Source organism: Polistes dominula, unplaced genomic scaffold (assembly GCF_049000335.1).
Source record: "Polistes dominula isolate Pdom_NZ unplaced genomic scaffold, Pdom_raw_medaka contig_84, whole genome shotgun sequence".
Classification (NCBI taxonomy): domain Eukaryota; kingdom Metazoa; phylum Arthropoda; class Insecta; order Hymenoptera; family Vespidae; genus Polistes; species Polistes dominula.
The window spans coordinates 192,112-216,340 of NW_028300944.1; the positions used below are offsets into that span (position 1 = coordinate 192,112).

The 24,229-nt window shown below is 28.8% G+C and overlaps 1 protein-coding gene and 1 long non-coding RNA gene across 3 annotated transcripts; one reads left to right on the top strand and one right to left on the bottom strand.

Moving 5' to 3' along the window:
• The first annotated feature begins 2,307 nt into the window (after positions 1-2,307).
• Positions 2,308-24,211, top strand: LOC107071569 (uncharacterized). 2 transcript variants are annotated; one of them, XM_089171808.1, is made up of 9 exons: positions 2,308-2,442; positions 4,734-4,878; positions 6,571-6,716; positions 9,417-9,511; positions 9,715-9,924; positions 16,050-16,169; positions 17,442-17,722; positions 17,912-18,031; positions 18,438-24,211. In XM_089171808.1, the coding sequence occupies exons 1-9, from the start codon at positions 2,394-2,396 to the stop codon at positions 18,664-18,666; spliced, it is 1,395 nt and encodes a 464-aa protein (XP_089027934.1). In that variant the 5' UTR covers positions 2,308-2,393; the 3' UTR covers positions 18,667-24,211. The 2 variants fall into 2 exon arrangements, with proteins under 2 accessions (XP_089027934.1, XP_089027935.1); XM_089171809.1 differs by having other exon boundaries at positions 6,577-6,716.
• LOC149032757 (uncharacterized) lies at positions 10,859-13,769 on the bottom strand. The gene is made up of 2 exons (XR_016176354.1): positions 13,356-13,769; positions 10,859-13,277 (listed from the first exon to the last, which is right to left on the bottom strand). It is a non-coding gene; the product is annotated as an uncharacterized LOC149032757 (long non-coding RNA).
• Positions 24,212-24,229: the final 18 nt, after the last annotated feature.

The following is a 24,229-nucleotide window of genomic DNA, read 5'->3' on the forward strand; positions in this document are numbered from 1 at the left end:
TAATAACGTTGAAATAAAACATTGATACATTTCATTATCTTCTTTTCACATTCTCAGTTACATCTGATAGTTTGTGTGTGTGTTTGCTAGCTTCTTTTTTCTTTCTTTTTATCTATCAGTTATCGACCAGTAACCTTTAATACTTTAGATATCTTCATTTTTAACGTATACGTTGAAACTATACTGCCAACCCTTCGTAATACTTTATTTCCGATATCCTACACTTTTTTTTTTTTTTTTAAGCAATAAAATAAGAGAGCGAGTAGTTCTGCCTAACGACAAAGTGGCCGCAGATGATTTTTTTTCTCTTTTTTCTTTTTCTTTCTTTATCAAGCTAACTTTTAGTTCACTGATATCGGATTTTGACGCGATCTTTCGCCCGATATTTCATCCTACGTATGAAACCCCGTCGTTGTTGTATAAAGCGTCAAAGCTGCTCTTAGCTTTTATTTCCTTTTTTATTAAATAAAAAAAAAAAGAAAAAGAAAAATAACAATAGGGTAGGTAGAAGTTAGTAGAGAGTGATATTTCAAAGTTAACCCTATTGGGACCTATTCGCATAATCGTCGTATACGACATTTTTCAACGAAATTGGATAAACTTTTTATAGGATAAACAAAAAGTTTAACTAGACTATTTGAATATTTCCATACGAATTTAATAAACAATCTTTTAGTTATGGGGTAAGGAAGAGATGTTTATCGAATTGACAATGAAATGCAGTATTACTTTCGTCGAGTTAAAAGGAAGGAAGGAAGGAAAATAAATTGGCATTGCAAACACGTTAAGTTAAACGACGAAGGGTGAAATAGTACCTACCTGAGAACACCGATGTTGCTTCGGGTTGATGTGACGTCAACTACGGACAAACGTGTACGATATGGCGAACTAGGGCAGTGCGAGTGACGGCATGTCGTTGAAATTTGGTACAACATCCCGAACCTATTTCAAATCACTTACACAAATCACTAAAGGGGGATGACAATTCATTAGCGAATAGAATTAATAATATAATTGGCTATAATAGGGCTAGGGTATCTATTTCATAATGTTTGCAGTAATTAAAGATAATGTGGTCCCTCTTTAGAATAATATTCATTTATTAGTTCAAATGTTAATGTTTACTTTCGATCAATTAGCGTACCATTATTGTTACTCTATTCAAAATAATCATTTATTTCAATGTATAGATCAGTTTGAATCGATCCAACTTGTACAATTGTTTGTACACTCACCAATACACTTATTTATTGTATCAATATAAAATAATAATTTATTTAAAAATGGTAGTGTGTTCGAATCGATGTAATTGTCAAGGCGTTTGTATAAATGTCAATGACAAAAATAGGTGGTAGAAAGTTTGGGGTATGTTTTAGGGACAGGTTCATTAGACTTAATGATTGGACGTTTCATTAGTTTCCTAGTTGAGGGAAATCTATTGTTATGTTTAACATCGTTCATTAATAACATCAACTTATGTTGTCAGTGTCAAATCCCACTTGTTTCCAACTAACGTTTTAATCAATCTATCTATCCCCTACTTTATCTTTCTATCTTTCTCGATTAGGATAACCTAAAAATTGAGTCCAATACTTCCAACGTGTTATCTTCATTACCTCGAGTGAAATTGATCTCTCACTTCTCCCCTTTCCACCTTTATTCTGTCGGACGCATTTTTTTTCTCGACCCACTTTTCAATTAAAACGGGAACAACATAAAAAATGTGCTTTAGTTGTAGTACACTCTGTGATTGAAAGTAACCCTATTCTATCTTTTTAGAGTTATACAAAGTGTAACTAAATGTTAAGGTATATTTTATTGATCGTACGTAACAAACAACACGCGTGAACTTCATCAAAATTTTAAACATAGATAGCGTAATAGAACATAAAATGAATTTTGAACATAGAACGTACTAAGTTACAATCATAGTTTGTTACAAAGTTTGATTAAAAATTCGAAACTCTTTTTTTGTTTTGTTTTATAGCCCTTGGCAAAAAGACGAGAACAACGACGAAGAAGCTATCGGCCTCTTCATCATCATCATCATCATCATCGCCCTACGGGACTCTTGCAAAAGAAGAAAGGGCTGTCAAGTTGGTGAAAAAGGAGTGAACAATGTTCCAGGAAGAAAGTTCGTGGCATTTCCAGGATTCCGATTATGAGCTAACAAACGGGGTGGTGATTCCGTGCTATTCCAAGAGATAGACCCCTTTTTTTTCAAATTATTCTTAAAAAAAAAATTAAGAAAAAAGGGATACAAATTTGTGTACGTACGCATGTAGTTGTGAATCGGTGTTTAAAAAATAACGATCGGAAAATATCGGACGGAAGTACCTTGGATCCTGTCTACAGGGATTTACGGCCCATTTCCGGCCCGCCATATTGGCGGCATGGTCCTTTGGGCCAGTATATTATTTCTGCAGGGAGCTGGATTCGCCGGTGAGTTTTCTTTTTTTTTTTTTTCTAACAATTTGATCATCTTATTTAGGTTAGGTTAGAAAATAAATGTTAGATCATTTTGCGTGTGATATTTATCGCAACATTTTGATATTTCCGTGTAAACGTATGTCAAGGAAGGATGATTTAATTTACATCGTATAGATTTACGAGCTGACCCGATAGGTTTTTTTACCCAGTTTCCGTGTACAAGATAGATATATATATATATATTGAGAGAAATCAAAGCAAAAGAGAGAGAGAGATAGAGAAAGGTTTACCACGAACTATACATCAATCTACGTGTAGAACGTTCATTTAACTTACCAAGAACTTGATTTACAAAAACGATTTTCTAAATCCTACGAATCTCCAAACGTTTTCGACATACTAGATAAAATACATTGCATGTTATCGAAATAAATTAGAAAATACGATACCTTACTGTCTTTTAGGTTAACTTTTATTATTAATCATTCTAAAGATAATCTTGTAGACGCTAAAAAGACATTTTGTATTATTTTATTCCACAAATCTTGATATATTATTTAGAAATTCTTTAAATTTTCAATAGATGGTTGCTGTATTACAATTCAATTATTTCACGTTTTTTTTTTCCATTTTAATTGTGGTATTATTTTATAAGATGATTTTATGTCTTATAGAAAAGTAAGAAAATGATGAAATTATTGGATATTTTCTTATATACATCGATCCTCTTCTTATCTTTTTATAGTATAATTATTCAGATAATAATTAAACCGAGAAATAATCGGAATGAAGGTCGTTAATAAAGTACCACGTCATTTCAATTTATTCGATTATTTTTTATCGATTATTATACTAAGTAATAATAGAAAGAAATAAAGAAAAAATTATAAAATATTGTAGTTGTCATTTAATTTTGTTGTTTCGTTTCTTTTTCAAATACATTTGAAACATTTTCTATCGCGAAATTAATCCAATTACATTATGCCAATCTTTTATTCTTTATTTTTTTTTATTTTTTTTTTTGTACTTTTTGTAGGATCGATAAAAAATACTAACCAACTAGTAGGCTCTAATAGAAGGACAAATGAAGTAGAAATAAATAGACATGTACTAACACACAGGACATTATCTATGTATTGTCCTGGATTGTAGTTGGAGACGATTGATTTCTAAGGTCGTAGAATCGTTAAACAACTATCGTAAACCCAACAGACTATTCGATCGAAATACCTTATACAAAAGAGAGAGAGAGAGAGAGAGAGATGATACTCATTAATCCTGATACATACTTGTTTACTGTATATATGTAATACATTGTGCAACTGGGTGGATTTATATTTCCCTAACACGAGTTGCATTTACTTCATTGTTTGATATATCTCAATTTGTCTCTGATTACCTTTGAATATTATAGTCTTCTATTAGATTAATGTACTTAAGTAACACCTATTAGTTTAATCTTAATACAGGTAAAAACAGATCATTATACAATACAACATTTGTTTCTTGTTTTACTGATGCTACTGAATTTTATACAAGATGAACAAAAACAAATGGTTTTTGAAGTTATTTAGTGTTCTAGAAACAAGTATGTTATATTTACAGAAAAATGAAACTTGTTTAGTTAACATTCAGATAATAAATGAATACAAAATAAACTTTCTTTCTAATTATATTGAATTTTATAGAAAATGAACAAAAACAAATGATCTTTTTGAGTATTTTAGAAACAAGAATGTTATAATTACAGAACAACACAAACTTTCTTTTAAACACTGTATAAAAGGGCTCTTGAAAAAAAAAAAGAAAGTTAACTTTGCAAACATTTCTTTCCTCTTCTGTTTTTTCTTTTATTTATAAAACCTAGTCCAGTTTGTTGCCTATTTTTTTGTTCCTCTTCTCTTTTTCTCTGTTTCTTTTTTAAGCAACCGAGTAGTAGTCAGAGAAAACGAACTTTTCCAATCTTTTTTTTTTTTTGTTGCGGGTTCGTGCCCGGTGAAAAAGAAATGGTGAAAAAGAAATACGAGTTGGAGTTAGAAAGCATTTCGATTAGTATTTGTACAAATGGAATTAGTAAAACGTTTCGGTAGTGTTTTACAAACGTAATTGCTTGTATCACATAGGAACGAATTACACGTTCAGATCTTTTACAGACAAACGTATATTGTAATCCCTTTGCGAACTTAGAGAGAAAGAAGAAAAAAAAATAATCATTTAAAATGATACGAATGACATTTACGTTCTGAAAAATGTTGCATTAATGTAGAAATGATTTGTTTTTTCATGAAATTATTTGTTTACAGGCTCGATGACGAGCGGTATTCCGGGAGGTCCGGAAAATATAACGGTGATGTTCCTAAACCCGACATCCGTCCGTGTTTCTTGGAGCACCAGCCAGGTTGAACAGGTTGAAAAGTACGATGTTACCTATAAACCGACGGACGCCAGGTGCGTTCCCATTATTTCAATATTTATTATATCTTTTATCAACAAAATCCAACTCACATATCCACCTAATTATTTTCTAAATCTTCCTAATCTCCTTTACAGCACGTGTTATACATTATTTTATTTAAAATGTCATTTGATCATATAAATTACTGATACCAAATTTCATACCAAATTTTGACATACTTTCAAAGTGTTTCTAATATCATTTACAGCATGTAACTGTATATTATTTTTGTTAAATTCGTCTAAAAGTAATGTATATAATTAAATTATATATTTATCATTTGATAAAAGCATTGCCATATTTTAAATTAATTAAATGAATTTGTAATTTTTCCAAAATAACAAAAATATAATCTAATTATTTTGAAAGTGTTTCTAATACAATTTACAGCACGTAATTATATATTATTTTATTTATAAATTCATCTAAAAGTTATTTAACAAATTAATACAAAATTTCTATCATATTTTCCTACAACAAAAGTGGATTTATACTATTTTCTATAATAAACACGGTTCATAGATTCATTTTTCATTTTCTCATTTACAGTTAAGCAATATTAAACGACTTTAGGCGCTTTCATTTTATTTTTTTTTTTTTGTATAATTTCAAACATGAAACGCGAGATTTACAAAGCTCAATTTTTCTTCCCTCTTCTTCGAGTAATCCCATTCTATCCCTATCCCAATCCTTTATCAGAACCTTCCTTTTCTCTCTCTCTATTTTATACTTTTTTTCGAAGCAATCGTTTAAAACTTTTCTTTTATTTTCTCCCATTTTTTTTTTTTCTTTATTTCAATTCCATCAACGGCCTAAAGCTTCTAATATTCTCTCTCTTTTGTTTCATTTCATCCTCACCCCCTTCGACGAATATTATAAAATTTAATTTTTCATTAATCTTCCGATAGCACGTAATTGTTATTTCATTTGATTGCAAATTAAAAAAGCATTATTTATAGGTTATGTTTGAAAATTCCTATTTCTCGGACAGCAGAACAGAGTGCCGTATTAATTTTCATTGAAATACGTTGCGTGATCTTTTCAATTATTTCAAACATCATTTCAAATTGATAATAACTTTGCGAACGTTATATAATAATATGATATCATGTGACCTTTGATAAAAATGGCTGATCATACATATGTACGGTTTTTTCTTTTTTTTTTTAAATCTATACATTTATTTTGTTTCATCAAATATTTATATGGCGAATAAAAAACGAAAAACAAGGAAAATTGTATAATTTGTATTTGTATTAATACATATATATAACTAGGGGTGCCCTGCCACGCGTTGCTGTGGCTCACAATCAGTCAGATACACACGTCTTTAAGTCAATTGCGATTATAAATTAAAATATAAACTATCCTATCTTTCAAGTTGAATAAAACTGCACACAGTGTGGAAAATTTGATTAAAATCGGTTCAGTAGTTTACGAGTCCATTGCGGACAAACTACCTGACACGTTATTTATATATATTAAGAAGATAAATATTTGCTTACTACATCATTTCAAATGAATTTGATTTAAATGATTTTATTAAATAAATATATTTATATATTAATTAAATTATTTAACTATAATGATGTACGTTGAAATAATTGATTGAAATTCTTATAGTTTAGTTGAAAAAATGAGTCAATGTAAAATATAAAATTGGAATGACAACGACAAGGCGTTAGTTACAGGGTGGTGGCGGTGGTCGCAGGAAATAGCGAAGCAGTAACCCTAAGTGGTCTAAGGGCTGACACGCAGTATCAACTAATAGTCACTGCCGTTAGAGCTGGCAGAAAGTATAAAAGTCGACCAATCGTCTTCCGCACGCTCGGTAAGTTATTATTATACCTTTCCTATTTTACCTTTTTTCTTTTGGGTTTCGTTTTTCTTCTTCCTTTTTGCTGTTACTGCTACTGCTGATGCATTCACCATCATCCATCCCCCTTGTAACATTTTACGTGGAATATTTTACGCCTGATTATCGACCGACTTATACTACTTGTAATTCAACTCAATTCTTTCATAAATTATATAACGTAACTATCTTACAACTTGGAAGAAACGTTGCCAGTTTCAAAATGCCCCAAGAATAATGTTTCCACTTATACGTCAAAAAATGTCTACAGTTTTCATTTATTTTAACGTCATTGGGGATTAGGTAAATATTTTTAATAAATCATCATCCACACAGTATTAATTTTAACACTTATTATATCTGGATTTTGTTTTGCAACTGCAACACCCATTGCAATCACTTTCAAAATCTTGTAAGTTTGGTTGATGATAAGTCTGTTGATCATTTACACCTAAATTAAATCAAAAGTTAAGTTTTCTAACTGAAGATACATTTGTATCCGAATGTTTGTTTAGTTTGCATCAAGATTTTTGTTTCTACCAAATACAGAATTTCATCAGAATTACTTTGTAACTTTGCTGAGTCCTTAGGAAATCTTATTTCAAGTGACACCTGACGTTAAAATACAGTACAACAGTTCTGGCAAAGTTTGAAATAGTTGGCAAAACAAATGTATAAACTATACAATAAAGCAATAAAGGTTGCAAGGAGAATATTAAAAATGTTTCAACTTTCAATCGGATGCCATTAAAGTTAACGTTTTATTCAGAATTCTTTGTTCTTCTCCTATTGGCCTTTGCTCTTTAGAAAAGAACATCTGTCACATACGTATTTCGTTGAATAATACATTTCTACTTCCCCCAGATATCGTTTACTTTCTGTATAACCATTAATTTTTTATTGATTTTATTCAATTGATGTATATACATAATTATGTTATTGACATATGCATAAATATTACAATTATATGACAAATACAATTGCAAATATGAAATATCACAAATCATAAATCAAAAATAAGCGATTACGCGCCATCTACAACCAAATCAGAAAAATTCAAATTAGGTTAGAATCAAAATAAGAAAACTAGCTGTAAATTGAAACTTGTTTTAAACACAGATATTTTTAATATAATCAAATAATCTTAACTCTACATATATATATATATATATACATAATACTTTTGTGAACAATTTACAGTATTAAGAATGAAGGAGGGAAAAAACAAATAATGGCGGAGAGTTTGAACTACTTCAATCATTTTGTTACTTTTTGTTGTTGTTGTTGTATTTAACTGTAGATTAAATTGAGGATAATATTTATCTGCGGGAAGCTTTTTATTCATTAATTAATCGAAAAAAACCTTGATCGAAGATTTAATCAAGGTGAGGATTTTTACTGGATTTATCGACAGAACGCTTGATTGGACGGCCTTAATAGAACGTCCTCGCGATACATAATACGTTGCACATCAATTCCTCCAGGGATGGGAAGAGAATACTTGCTTTCGTAACCAATATTAAAAGCACCTACCTATACCTATCTACATGTACACACACACACATATATATATATAAAGAGAGAGAGGGAGAGAAATATATTGTCAGAGAAAATCGATATTTCAACTGTCCCGCAGAGTGACCAAAATGCTCATATTTCAAAACACCCCATCATTTGTCTCTCCCAACAAAATTTTTCTTTTTTCTTTTTAAATTATATTCATATATTAGGGTTGAATCAAACGTTTCTGCTCTTACTTTATTATTCATTGTTTTTTTTTTTTTAAAGTATCATCCATAACCATATGCGTTTTTGTGTGCGATAAACAAACTTGTGTAACTTATCAATTTTATTTGATTAACTTATTCGACAATTTTCTATAAAACGGTTATAGATACCAATAGAAGAAGGTTATCCAAGCAAGTAAATCACACACAAACACTATACTAATTCGTGTAACAAGTGTGATATATTCCACGATGATGGTAGTAGTAGGGTGTATATGCACTTTAAATGAACATATGTTTCATATGTTACCACGTGTTAACACTATTTTATAAAAAATGAACACACCGTATGATGTTCTCTAACATAATAGGTTTTACATAGTAGACTATAACGTGTAAATATATACACAGTGTCCTATTTCAAATATTAGATTATTCAATTTTGATTTCTAAAAAGAAACACGTTCAATATTGATATTTTCTTAAACGTTCAGGAAAATCACAAATCCTCAAAAAAAAAAAAAGAAACAGATGGCTCTGAATTACCATTCAATTATTTCACGTTTTTTTTTCAGGTTTCCATATGACACAACTAGCCTTGTTTTTTTTATATATTTAAATATAAATTAAAAAAATTATATATAAAAAAAAAATACTAAAGTCACATTGTAGTCCTGAATTTTTCATGGAAAATATTTTATTTAAAAAAAAAAAAAAACAAAGTTGACCAATAGATCTAAGAAAAAAAAAAGAAAATACTAAAGTAACATAGTACATAGTCGTGAATTTTTCATGGAATACTTTCGATGCTATTTACGTTGCAAGAGCTGATGAATCACCCTGTATTTATAATATTTATACAATTCATAATTGATTTTATAATAAAGGACACTGTTTATATTATCCAACGAATATGATACTAAGATATATTATGCATTTGTTGCCTTAGAACCTCCGAGAACGTTTCCTCAGCAGGATGCAGCAGTAACAAATGGACCACTTCCACCATCTCCGCCGGCTTCTCAACCTCAACCTTACATACAAGTATGAAACATGGTTTTAGCAGGGGGTTGGTTTTGTTCAGTGGGAAAAGAGAGATAAGATATTAGGATAAATCAAAAGTTTCATGCATTTGAAATAGTACAATTTTCTTCATATACGAGGAGTATGAATATTTCAAATTATCAAATGTATATAAAAATAAGCTTGTTAAAGAAGAAGCTTTTTTTCTTTTTCGTATATTTCAGATACGAGGGGTAGAAGTTGGTATAGTTATACTGGTGTTGATTGTATGGGCTGGTGCTATAGCACTGTTCTTCAATCGTTGGGGTAAAATTCGCATGTTGTTGCCGTATCAACCGGATTACAAGGAACAATTGAAAGTTCCTGGTACCGGAGTTTGTACGACGACCAATACAGCGTATCCTCAACATTCCAGTCAACACACCTGTTCCCAGGTAACGCATTTTACTATCTTTTATTTTATCCAATTTATTTATTTTATATTCCTCTTTCTTTCTCTCTCAAATAATACAAATAATATTTTCGATCCTGGAAAGTTCTGTTCTGTTCGATAATATCATCCCCATTTTGTCTGTTCAAATGACTGGTTTTTTTTTGTTTTCTTTTACAATGATATTTGATTCAGTGAAATTCGTTACAATTTTGATTTATTTCAATTGACAAAACGAACAGAATTTTCCTGGTATATTTTAATATATATGAAATTTAGTAAACAATTGTTTTACAATTATAATTATAAAAAGTTACCTAAACCATAAGTTCGAATATTTTTTTATTTTTATTTTATTTTAAAATGATAACACCAAACTAATTCAATATAAGATAAATTGTTATTGACGAGTATACACGTCAGATTAATATTCCTAATGATCGATTCATTCATTTGTTCGTTGAATAAAGTAGATGATTAAAATTTAACGAATGAAATTATTTATCGATAGTAAACGTAAATGACGCTGCAATATTGAATCATTGTCAGATATATTAACGCAATTTACGATTGCAAATAATATTTGTGAATATAATTACATGCATAAAATTTCTAACGATAAAATAATAATAATAATCATCATCATCAAACGAGTAATAACATTTTCTTTCTTCTACATTTCAATATTGATCGATAAATTATTATTATTATTATAATTATCATTTTTCCATTAAGTTATGTTCAATTTCGAAACAACGTCATTGTCGTATTACACTCTCGGACGTGTAATTAAACGATGCAAAAAAAAAACAAAAAAAAAAGAAATTCTTCAAAGAATAGAAAGCTTCTCGTTTGGATTAAAGGGAAGGGGGGGGAGGTTTCTACCCCGTTATGGGGATGGGGGTGGAAAATAATTCCATTGTTGAAAAATGTCATGGTTTTTCTCTCTCTCTCTTTCTCTCTCGGTAATTTGAACAAACGTTTTATACAATTTTTCCTTTTTTGTTTACTTTTTTGTTTTTTTGTTTGTTCATTTAATTCAATACAAAATTATCGATAAAAATTGAGCGTGAAAAAAAATGACATGGAATCCTCGATAATTGTGTTCACGTATTTTAATTAAATGCAATTGTTTTTAACTGAAATGATAGATAAAAAAAAAGAAAATAAAATAAATATGAATGCAAATGATGCAATAATTGTTTTAAATCTTGTCACATGAATAATTCTATTTAACGAACAAAACCACTAATTTTGTTTTTATTAGAATTTGTTTAAATATTAGAGTGAACCAAAATTTCGTGCAATTTTACCAAAAAAAAAAAAAAAAAAAAAAAGAAAAAAGCAGTTCACATTTCAAAGTACAGTTTCAACGCAATAAAACTCTACGAACTTTTGGTTCAGTCAAATAATAATATGAATCGTACAATTAATAAACTATTGCGTAGAAAACATTTTAGTTGTATTTATTAATTAATTAAAAGGTTAAAAAATATGTGAGTTAAATACGGTGATTAGATTCGTCGTCAATAGATCGGGAAAAGATATTCGATTAAATTCAAATGGACACCCTTGGAGATGAGTTTATTCGTTTATTAGAAGAAAAATGAGATTTGGTGATACTCAAACTAAATACCCCAGGACCGTAATCAATGATAACCCGGTTTTCTTATTCTGATAGCGAATCATAATGAATTATTCAGCGACCTCAATTGCACAATACTCAGAAACCTTATAAAACTTTGAAGAGACTGTCCAACTCGGTCGGGGGAAAAACAGTAAAAATAGATGACAAATAGATCGCCTTGATAGAAACATATTAGATTGATTACAAAAAGATATCGTTAACAATTATCCTTTGACAATTTCTTGAAAAAAAAAAAAAAAGAAAAAAAAACCAATAACTTAATTTCAATTTAATTGAAAATACATTTATTACTCTTTCCATTTTTATAATTTGACACATCATAATTATTGAGTTTATTTATTAACACCTAACCTAACGTAATAATAAAAATATGTAATATACATAACTAATATAATTGTCATCGTCATTTATGACTTCTTGACAACATAATTGCTAATTTGTATAATCACATTTTCTTAAACTTCCTTATCCCTAGCAGCAAAAAGTTGAACCCAGTGTTTGTTTGAACGGACAGAACTTTTTGGCAGACCTAACCTAACTTAATAATTAAATAAAATATTACAATGTATACAAAATTACAAATATGTTGATTTTGAATGACTCTGCTTCAAGTTCCGTCAAAACAAACCATTCGTAAATTGAAATAATACAAAAAAAAACTATTAATTTAAATTCTAAAAGAATTGATGATTAAGAAAATTTGTTGCTGAGCTAAATTTCGGCTTAGAAATATTGTTTCTTTTTATTTAATATTATTCTACCTCTTATCGCATATATATTTCAGCGAGACAATCACGAATGAGTATCGCTTGAGGCAGTAAATAATAATTTATCCCATTAATTATCGAGAACTTAACGTCGAAGCAGCTTTTGCATGTGCTTCCAAGTTAGAATTATAGTTGAAAAGGGGACATTTTAATACTTACAGAAGATACATATGTATATCTATACCTTTTATAAATGAAGGTTCAATTTATATATTCTCTTAAACGTAACCCACAAAAGCGATACAAGCTTTATCTCCTTAATTATATTTCCATAAATTTGCATATATTTTTCTTCTCTCTTACTTCTTCTCCCCACTCCTTCATCCGAACCCCCCACCACCATCTTCTTATTCCTCCCCACCACCACCAGCATTCTCTCCTTCATGCATATCCCTATCGAGAAAGTGAATTTATAGAGAAAATATAAAATAGAAATATAAAAGTTACGTTAGTGTGAAAGAGTTTATAAAATTTTTGTACGTTTCTACTATTGCAATTTCTTTTTGAAACTTGAAAAAAGAATGTGTCGCTTTCGATTTTGCGTTAGGGACAACATGAATCATGCGTATCACACCTATATATATATATATATATATTTATATGTATTTTTTTTAAATTCCTCCCAACAAAACAAATCGAATCCTAAAAACAGGTTTTTTCAATTATGTTTTTCTTTTTTTCCTTCCTTCTTTCTCTGTTCGAGTAACAAAAAGAAAAAGAAAAAAAGAAATAGACAAAGATAATATGGCGTGAAATTAATTTAACGAGATGAAATAATGAAAATAATTAGCATTAATAGAATCTAATCTCTGTCTGTTTCCTCTCGCCTTCGAAATCGAACTTCTTCTTCTTCTTCTTCTTCTTCTTCTTTTGGATACGACATATCGATATCGTTCGACCCCTTCTTCTTCTTCTTCTTCGATGTTTCACGCGCCATGCAATCTACAATTTTCAACGGACTATTTTTTTTTTCGACGTACACGCATCCACACACACATATATATATACACTTATACTTACTCAATTATACTTATTTTCATATAAAAATTTACTATATATACGTACATTACACATACATAACCTATAACATAATTGAACTTACACACAAAACATACACACATATTATATTTTATATGCAAATTTGCTACGTATATTACACATACATAACCTATAACATAATTGGACTTGCACACTTCCAACATACATAAAACATTACGTAACACTATGTAACGTAACGCAACGCAACGCAACACAACGTAACGCGAAACGATCAAGATAATGACAACGTTGTCGGACATGATGATGCAGTGCGGGGGTGGAAGCTGCTGCGTCTTGGAACAGTGCTTTCAGTATCCTAGAAGAACAAGAGAACCTCGGGACTGTGGATGCCAATTTGCTCTTCTACATAGAGCGGATATCTCTGCTTGACCATCGGTACTTGTAATAACAAAACTAAGAACAAAAATAAACAAAAAAAAAAATAAGAACAATTATATACCAAAAGAATATCAATATCTTTCGTTATCTTTTTGTCCTTTTTTTTTTATTTCATTTTTCTTCAACCTATTATTATTATTATTATTATTATTATTATTATTATTAATATTAATATTGGTAGGATTCAATTTGCAAAAAAGCACAAAATATTTTTTTTTGCTTCTTTTCTTTTGATTAAGTTTTTGTTGTTGTTGTTGTTGTTGTTAATTATTTATCTATTTGTCTGTGTGTTATAAATCATCGTTCGTGTGTTTTTCACTCGTTTTTTGTGCAATTTTATTTTTTTTTCCTAACCTAAAAGTTCGTGTTACCTTTCTCGTTTCATTTCTTTTTTTGTTCTCTCCCCTTTTTCTTTATTTCTTTCTTTATTTCTTTTGACGTGTCAGCAAACACCTCGATTGCTTCTACTTTCTCACGAAAATATGAGAAAGTGCCTACTAATTGTCTCCGCCCTTTCTTTTTTTTTCTTTCTTTTTTTTTTCTTTTTTGTTTGCCACTTGCCTATTTTCTCTTTCTCTTTTCTCATTTTTTGTTTTTTTCGTTTCTAAACTTTCTTCCATTGACTTATCAATTAATAATCGGTATTAAACGACTCGTGGTTTTAAAGAAAAATAAAAAGTAAAATAAGAAAAATAATAATAAAAAAAAAAAACAAAAAAAAAGGAAATTAATAATAGGATGAGAAAGAAAAATCTTAGAGATAAATTAAAAGGCATGTTTTTCTTTTGACGCTACGCGTGTTTCCTTTTTCATTTTCTTTTTCTTTTTCTTTTTGTTTTACTCTTCGTTTCATTTAATTAACTATTTTTTTTTTTTAACGTTACGTAAAAAGAACGATCGATATTTCATTTAATCCTTCGCAAAGCTCGTACATTTTTTTCTGTTTTTTTTTTCTTTTCTTTCCATTAAATTTTCCATTTTTCTTTTGTCCATACTATTGTATTTTTATATACCAAGTTTTATTAATAATAATAATAATAATAATAATAATAAATCTTCACGAAGATCAATACTTTCCTTTGATTATTATTTTTCTCTACAGTTTGATTTTTTTCATTATAATTGTTTTTTTTTTATTTACAATTAAATAACAATGTTAAAATTAAAAAATTCACTGTGTTTCAATTTTTAATTTAAATATTTGGTCGCGAATTTGCACAAAAGGGAAATGTCATATAATCAACATAAAATACAATATAAAAAATTAAAATTTCTTTATCAAAATTATCAAACTCATTAGCAAAATTCGAGATTTGATTTTGTGAATGCAATATACACACACACATATATATATGTCTGCTATTGAAATGGTGGGAACGATGCCAAAAAAGTTTAGAAAATAATTCGTAATACAAGTTGGTGAATAAATTTACATGATAAAATCGTCCGATAAGACTGTGGTGATCACCCCGCGTGCTCGTTATCGTTAACATTTGAATATAATTATTTATGTATTATATTGTTTATATCATCTATATATATATAATAATATATATAATAAACCAAAGAGAAGAGAAAATATACACACACACAAGCGCGCGAGTGAGAGCATCATATACACACAAAAAGCAATCTTTGTCCGTTTGAATTTTCGCTTATGCTGATAACACCGGCTTATTTTTTAATGACGTCACGCTAAAATTCATCAACGATAGATGTTGTGGATTGCACATTGCTAATTTTAGATCATCGCACAAGGTGAATTATTATATCAGAAACAACCCCTTTACCACCCCGTATGTAGGAATACTCGGGGGTATTTGAATATATAAATACTTTGATGATGTCACGCTTCTAAGCACACACACACACACACACACACACACCTACATATGCATATTATATTTATGTATCTGTAAAGACACGCAGAGAAACAAAAAATTGCACCAACAAATTTGTGTGTTGCGCCGTGATTCCCCCACTCCCGTCTTCTTCCCCTTCCCCTTGTCCTCTTAATCGTTCAAATTTTTATCCAATCAACGAACGAAACGTTGCAGCTTTTTTTATACATGTTTTTCTATTCCAAGAACCACCAGTTTTCCAATCAAATACAAAATGTCATTTTGTTAGACCAAAAATCCCCTTAATGAATAAATAATTAAAAAAAATATAAGCATGACAAACATGAAAACGTTTTGTTCGTTCTATTTGAATTGAATAAATACAAAATCTAATCTAATTGAATTAATTGTAATGTAATGAAATGAACATTTGCAGCATCAGCACTGGTCGAGCCATCATGTGGACTCCTTGGACAGTGGCAGTGGTTTAGGTTGGCCAAGACCCACAAGACCACGTGTCAATAGTGCCATTGATGTCGCTGGCTTCCTATCACAGGTTTGTAATCCCATTTAAAATGATTCAATCTTAACTTATCCTCTTCTATTGACAATAAATCCGGATTTAAACGAGCTTCAAACCATTTCCAACTTTAATCTAACCCATTAGATCATTAATACTAATTTATTCAACTTTTTGTTATTTCATGTGATTATTTTTCATTTTTTTTTTATTGCTCACTTAAGAATTTATTATTCAGAGATTATCCAAATCCTCTAGGTTCTTGGTTAGCTTTCAATAGATGGCACTGTATTACAATTCAATTATTTCACGTTTTTTTTTTTTCAGGTTTCCATATGACACAACTAACCTTGCTTTTTATATTATTTTCGTGTATTATTATTTTATGTGTTTCATTTTAATTTTGGGATTATTTTGCACGTTATAATTTACTATAAAATTAGGTGCCTCCTGGCTACGAGTTATTGTGGTTTTGTTATAATACTTTGATTCAATATAATACTAAACTATTCGCTTATAATTTCCGAGAGTTGAAACAAAGTACAAAACAACATCAAATGTTTCATGTTGTATTTTATCGATCGATTTATTTCAGTATTGTATATTGCATGAATTATTTAGAAAATTGTAAATTAAAACAATTATTAATTTTAATTGAATCAAGCGATAATAACCGGTGTCCAAAAGGGGAAACACGTGATTTTTTCGAAATAAAAAAAAAAGGATCGATAAAGTACATTGTGTGTTGTTGTTTATTTTATTTGTTTGTTCTTTCTTTTACCCCTCTTGATTTTTATCTTGTTTTTTATCTTGATGATTATACGAAAAGATTACGATCTAAAGTTTCCAATGGGATAACGTTAAATGGATTATTCGATCTTATCAAAGGTTTAAGGGAAGAATTTTTCGATAAACTTCCATAAAAGTGTATTTGCAAAGAGACAACTAACAGTGTGTTTCTAATGGGACAGTTATTTAAATAAATGATAGATACGAAGGAGACCGCGTAGAAGGAATACCTCAAAAGTCGAACGTCAAAGTTCAAGGTAACTCACCCACTATTGAAGTAAAGTTCCTCCTCTTCGTCACAGTGTGATCGATACTTTGCCAGTTTAACTTGTTTTACAAACAAAACAAAAAAAATTAAATAAAAAACAAGTACAAACAACAAAGCAAAGAAAAGCAAAGCAAGGTTGACTTATTAACTTACTTTCGAGGTCATTCCAAATTTCTTTAAAATATTTAATAGAAAGAAAAAGGTTCATATTGGGTTCCTTTTATTTTGTTTTTGTGTTTTATTGTCTAAAGGAATTCCTACGACGACATGGGTCCACGTCAAAATTATGTCGAAAGGTTCGCAGTGCCGATAATTTGCCATTGGCTTCGGTCAATCGGCAAACTCATCAACGAAAAAGTTCCAGAAGCGAGGGAAACGAAGCTGATCGCGAATCTTTCTTGAAACCAAATCAAGAGGATCAAGAAAGATATGAAATTGCTAGTCCAAAAAGACAAGGTAGTCCTGAAAGTGGTTCAAAGGATTTAACCGAGACATCCTTGTTGGACTCCAATTATCCACAATCGTCTTCGAGGTAAATACATTTCTCTACATTTATCTAATCAACCTAAAATTAGGACACAAACTCATAAATGAAGATACTCAACTTGTTACATGTTTTACAAACGATTTACAGTGAATCATATTTTTTGATACCGTTTACCAGCAACAATAAAACCACTCGAAACTGTTAAAACCTAATAAATAATAAATATATTTACAGGGACTCGCCAGTACCACCTACAACATCGTTGGTAGCAAAACGATTCAGTGGGTGGCGAGTAGCAAGTAGTCACGATTACGTTAAATGTCCCATTCAACAACCAGCTTCTATGGACGAACGGTAAGAACAATCCCAAAATAATAATACTATCACATCCATCAATGGTTAGAAAAACAAAAGTCAAGATATATCAAAGCTTTTTTTATCTAGCAACAAAATTGTAATAAAAAAACACCAAAAGAAAAATAGGAAATACGAGTGAAGGGTGTCCAATCAATATTTTGTTTAAATAATCAATAAATTTCCATGGGGAAACAAAAAATCTTCCCAAAATCATATTTTATTTTGATTTCAATGCAAAGTCACAATCACAAAGTAGATCAACATTTGTTTGAAGTATACTTTGTGATGAGATTATTGCAACTACTTGAAAAATCGATTGAAAAGAGTTATATACTACAGGACACCGTATATATTAAAAGGAAGAAAGAAGAAAGGAAAAAAAGAAAATAAATATAAATTGCAGGTGTTATAGAAGATCGTACGAGCCAGATAGTGGTTTTATGTCTCGACATCATCATCATCGGCATCACCATCATCATCGTTTAGATGGTGAACATTATTCAAAGAGTTACGATTATTCAAAACGTACACCGGAATCTAGCATAGACGTTAAACACTTTGGATTACCGATTTTGAGCGTGAGCGAACCAAGCCCACCAGATGAGGATGGTAGGGTCGACGATTATTTGTAGAATTTGCTTGCCGAGGATTTCCTTAAGGAACTCCTCGTATGATACAAATAATTACCATATCCCTTTATATTTTTCATCTATTTGATCTATCTCTATCTCTATCTCTATAATATCTTCCTTTCTCCGTGTATTTTTCCTATATACATATACATATATATATATCTACCATAAGTGAGCAACCTGTTGTTAAAACAAACATCCGCATTAAACCACGCGAATAGAATTATCGATTCAAACTGATTCGCATTATCTATGATATTAATAAATCCATGCAATGTTTCATTTCATTCGAATTAAAACAATGCTAAATCCATGGATGCAATGTTTCATTTACAATCAAATTAATATTATAAATTATCAATATTGAAAAGAATTTAATTGGAATTAGAACAATGGTCAATTTCATCTATGTAATGTTGCATTTCACGCAGTACATTTTTACAATCAAAATAATATTATTAATTATCAATATTAAAAATAATTTGATTTAAATCAGAACAATGTTTCATTTTATGCAATAAGATTTGATTTAAATCAGAATAATGATAAATACATATCTATGATATTAATAAATCCATACAATGTTTCATTTCATTCGAATTAGAACAATGCTAAATCCATGGATGCAATGTTTCATTTACAATCAAATTAATATTATAAATTATCAATATTGAAATGAATTTAATTGGAATTAGAACAATGGTAAATTTCATCTATATAATGTTGCATTTCATGCAATACATTTTTACAATCAAAATAATATTATTAATTATCAATATTAAAAATAATTTCATTTCAATCAGAACAATGTTTCATTTTATGCAATAAGATTTGAATTTAAATCAGAATAATGATAAATACATCCATGCAATGTTACATTTCACGTTCAGTAGGTTTTCACAATGAAAATATAATAAATAATCAATATTTAAAGTAATTACATTTGATTATCGTATATTGGATGAATAATTGAAAAAAAAATATTATTTATCATATTGTGGATTAATAATCAGGTTGCTCAATAAACTCTCGTAACTTGTATCTACATATTATAATATATTTCTCTTGATTTATTCATTAATCCGAAGCACAATCAACTTAACGTTATTTAAGATTGAAAATGAATTATTGAATATACGTACAACAATTATTCTATGTACGGTATAAACAATTGATTTTCAATTAAAAAAATATCATTGTTAACGTTAAGTCGATTTATTTCTTCAATTAAAAAACATTCGCGTATGATTAGGAGAAAATATTCGAATGATAAATTTTGGCAAAGGTGTTTTTGTTTTCATCGTGGACAAATCAAATTTGAAATAGACAAAAATAATATGTTAATAGTAATTTATTTTGGTGTCCACGAGGGAAAAGAAAACACTCATAGTTCCATTTTTTTTTCTCGATAAGCAAACAAAATAAAAATAAAAATAGAATCGCACGACACAACGAGGACGAGCGTTCAAATCCCGTCGCTTTTATTTAACAAACAAACAAACAAACAAAAAAAAGAAAAGAAAAAATACGCAATTTATTCTTCGATAAAGAAAAAAAATAAAATAAAATAAGGAAACAGAGAATGCAGTTATTTGTGAGAGATAAAAATGAAAAAAAAGGGACCATGATCGGTCGAATCATAAACGTTACACGCATATTTACATGTAAACGTATATTTCCATACTACGTTGAACTATCGAGTGAATCTCATTGACAAAAATTGATGAATGAAAAGTATACAAGTAAAAGAAAAAAGACAACAAATTGTAGAAAAAATGAAGAAACATAGAAAAAAAAAACTATTAATTTATTTGATAATTAATTGAATTTGTTTTTATTAGCATCAAAGAAGTAGAAGGAGGAGATTAACAAAACATTTCTTTTAATCAACTTATGAAAATTTATAATCTGGGATAAATTTATAATCTATTTTGTTCTCTTTTTCTATTACTTTGTCAAATAAAATTAGTATAAACTTTAAGTTGAAAAGTAAACTCTCAAATAAATAATAATAATAATAATAATATCAAAAGCATCGATTAGAATAATAAATTCAAAGTTGGTCACTCGATTATTTGATAATATGCGTGTAATATGCGTGTAATATACGGTAAAATACTTTCTACACTTGTGTGTGTTGTGTACATATGAGGAAATACGAGGGAGGGAGGGTGGGAGGGAGGGATCGTTGCAAAATAACGAGAAACGTGTGCTAAAAGTTTCGTCGCTACTTTGTCCTTGAATTTCTCGATTGATAATCGATCACGTCACAACTTATCAGAATTTGTTATTACGTTGGTACGACGTTAGGATAACTATCGAACGCTATGGTGTATGTGTATGTATATGTGTATATGTTTGTATGCGAGGATGCTTGATTGAATGTGAGTGCGCATATATATACATAAATTGTTAATATTAACAATAATATCTTGTGTATATATATATGGGCATGAATATGCTTCAATTTATTTGTTTATTGCATTTTATCATTTTTCCACGCAACAACATTGTTTGACATGTGTCATGATAGTCAAAACTCAATGAAAGGGGGAAAAAAAAATAAAACTAGGATAGTACAATTGATTTCCTTTTTTTTAGCATACACAACAAAGTAAGCTGCCTTGGCACAATTTACAATACGCGTTTGTTGTGTGAACATTAACATACAATATATATATAAAGTGTTATATTACAAAACGTAAATTGATCAAATTTTGTAGAAATTTTTCTCAACGAAAGATTGAAAAAAAAAGAAAAAAAGAAAAAGAAATGGAGAAAGTAAACAAAAAACAAATATGTAATTACTTAAATCACTTGCGTATCGATTTCTTTATATAAAAAAAAAAATACAAACAAACAAAGCATTTTCGCGTAAGTGTGTTTAATCGTTTAAACGAGTCAATTACGTCCATATCCTTTGTATAGAATCGTAGAATTTAGAATTAGTTATATAGTTAATCAATTTCTGTATAATATCGTTAAATATACATATGGTAGTATAATATATATATATATATATATATACATGTACATTAGTAAAAATGAAATTGAAATAAGTAAAATGGTCCTATATAATTATAACTTTCTCCAAAGCTTTATATCTCATGAAAAGATTATGAAAAGTTTCTTCAAAATTAGTCAAATTTGTAATTTTATTTCAAAATCATTCTATAAATCTGAATATTAATTTTACAAAATACGTGATTATATATACTATTAAATATCGTGGGGACCAATGAAGAAAAACGGTTGAGAAACGTCCATTAATAAAACATCGATATTTTCATTGTAATTAAAAAAGAAGAAAGAAGAAGAAAGAAGAAAAACACACAACAAACGAAAGCTAAATAATTATAATATTAAAATAATTTTTAAATTGAACAATTAATTAGGTCCCCTTTTTTAAAGGATCTTTTTCAACATAACAATTGTAATATAATAATAATAATAATAATTATAATAATAATAATAATAATTAAAGTTTCTAAAGATTTTCTTTAATCTGATTGATTGATTTAAAAAAAAAAAAAAAGAAAAAAGAAAAAACAAAGTCAGTTATTTTGTGATTTATATTCTGACATGTTTTCGTTGTTGTTGCTGCACTAGCTAGTATATATAATAATAATAATAATATCGTATATAATATTGTATTTCACGTATATTGTATTTCACGTGTCCTCCTCTTGTTCAATGCATACGACGACATTGCATAGCATTTATAAAGTTAAATCGATAGTGTAACCTTAACTCGAATTACCGAGAGACTTCTCGTACACGTTGTTCTCGTTATTTCGCTCATTGATCCATCATAAAATAGATTAGATCGATAGATAGATAGATAGATGGATAGATGGATAGTTAGATAAATAGATTTTAAAATAACTCGAACGTTCTTTTGAACCATCGGTGTAATATTGAATAATAATTGTTCAACGACCAAATTAGAATATTTTTCTTCTAATATATTCATCCTTTGATCTATTTTATCTTCTCCTATAATAAAACACACAGTTACCTCATCAAAACTTCCTTTTAATAATTATACAGGATAATTCGTTAATATTTCACGCAATTAAATATCGTATTGTAAAAGAAGTTGAGAATCACTGACAACTTCGTTCGTTCATTCATTCATTCATTCATATCATATGCAATTTTCGATAATCGATATCATTGATCGTATTTCCAGCTGATCGGAAGGTTACGTTGAGATTCATTGATAACTTCATTCATTAAATTTCATTTAAAAAGTAAACTTCATTTATTTTCCCCCCTCCACATCGTAAGATCTTCGATAATCGATATTGATCGATGATGAGGGGTTATGTTCGATTCGCGCCTAAAAGTAACTCGTTTGAAATGAAAAACATCAAGTAGATAATTTTGATGTAACTTTTGACGAATCATCCTGTATATATATAATATATATATAATATATATATAATATATATAATAAATATATAAGTATAAGTATGTAAACGAAATGTATGTAAACACCCAGAACCAGCGGTACGTTTACCGCCTTATTGTTAGATGTAATTTTAAAAAGAGCGCTTACCTGCTATAATAATTGTTTATTAATAATACATTTAACCCTTTTGTTACAAAAATAAAATAAATACATTTTTATTTCAATTTTTATCCTACACACGTATCCTACGCACGATGTATGATTATGACCCACCCTTTATATGAGTCGTTAGTAACAAAAGGGTTAAACCTAAATTGTATAATTGTGTGTACGTATGTACATATCTCTGCAGAGTGTATGTATGTATGTGTTTGTATGTATGCTGCGTATGTATGTGAGTTCAACGATAATGCAACGATATTGAACGAAGGGGTTTTTTTTTTGTTTAATATTATTTATAATATATTTTTCATTGATAAATATATATATATCAATAAGTTGTTGAAAAAAAAACCTATCATCAAAAATCAAAAATATTAATTGTTATTTCATTTTCTTATTTATTATATGGACGGGTATGCGAATATGCATGTAATATATATATATATATGTCAATAGAGATGATTTTTGTGCAACGAAATTATAGTCATTTACATGAAGATAAAGATGATCAATAAGTTGTTTCATGAAAGATATTATGCATTTGTGTGCATTATCTTATAAAGTTTGTTACAAACAAGCAGTATGAAAAGTATTCCTCTTCAATGCAAATATGTATATTTACCGACCATCGGGATTAGGATCGTTAAAAAGACAAGAAAAGAAGATAATGAGAAAATAGAATTATAGCTTTAAGCAACGAGACCAAAATAAGTGTAACGATGAATTCTTATTCTCTTATATGGAAAGGCAATCCTTAAAGACAGTTGATTTAAGAGCGATTTTACAAAAAGATAAACCACAAACAAGAGAAAATAAATAATAATAATAGTAATAATAATAATAATAATACCTAATTTTATATTATTTTTTGTCTCTCCTGTATATAAATATATAAGTGTCACTAATTTAGAATTATTATAACAACAATATTGAACTATAAAATATATCGATGCTATATCAAACAGTCAATTCAAACAATTGTTCAAT

Excerpts from the sequence above, each read along its gene's own strand:
- LOC107071569 (XM_089171808.1), top strand. The coding sequence starts at position 2,394 with ATGGTCCTTTGGGCCAGTATATTATTTCTGCAGGGAGCTGGATTCGCC. Across the intron at positions 9,925-16,049 it reads GTCAACACACCTGTTCCCAG|CATCAGCACTGGTCGAGCCA; the intron begins GTAACGCATTTT and ends GAACATTTGCAG. Across the intron at positions 16,170-17,441 it reads TCGCTGGCTTCCTATCACAG|GAATTCCTACGACGACATGG; the intron begins GTTTGTAATCCC and ends TATTGTCTAAAG.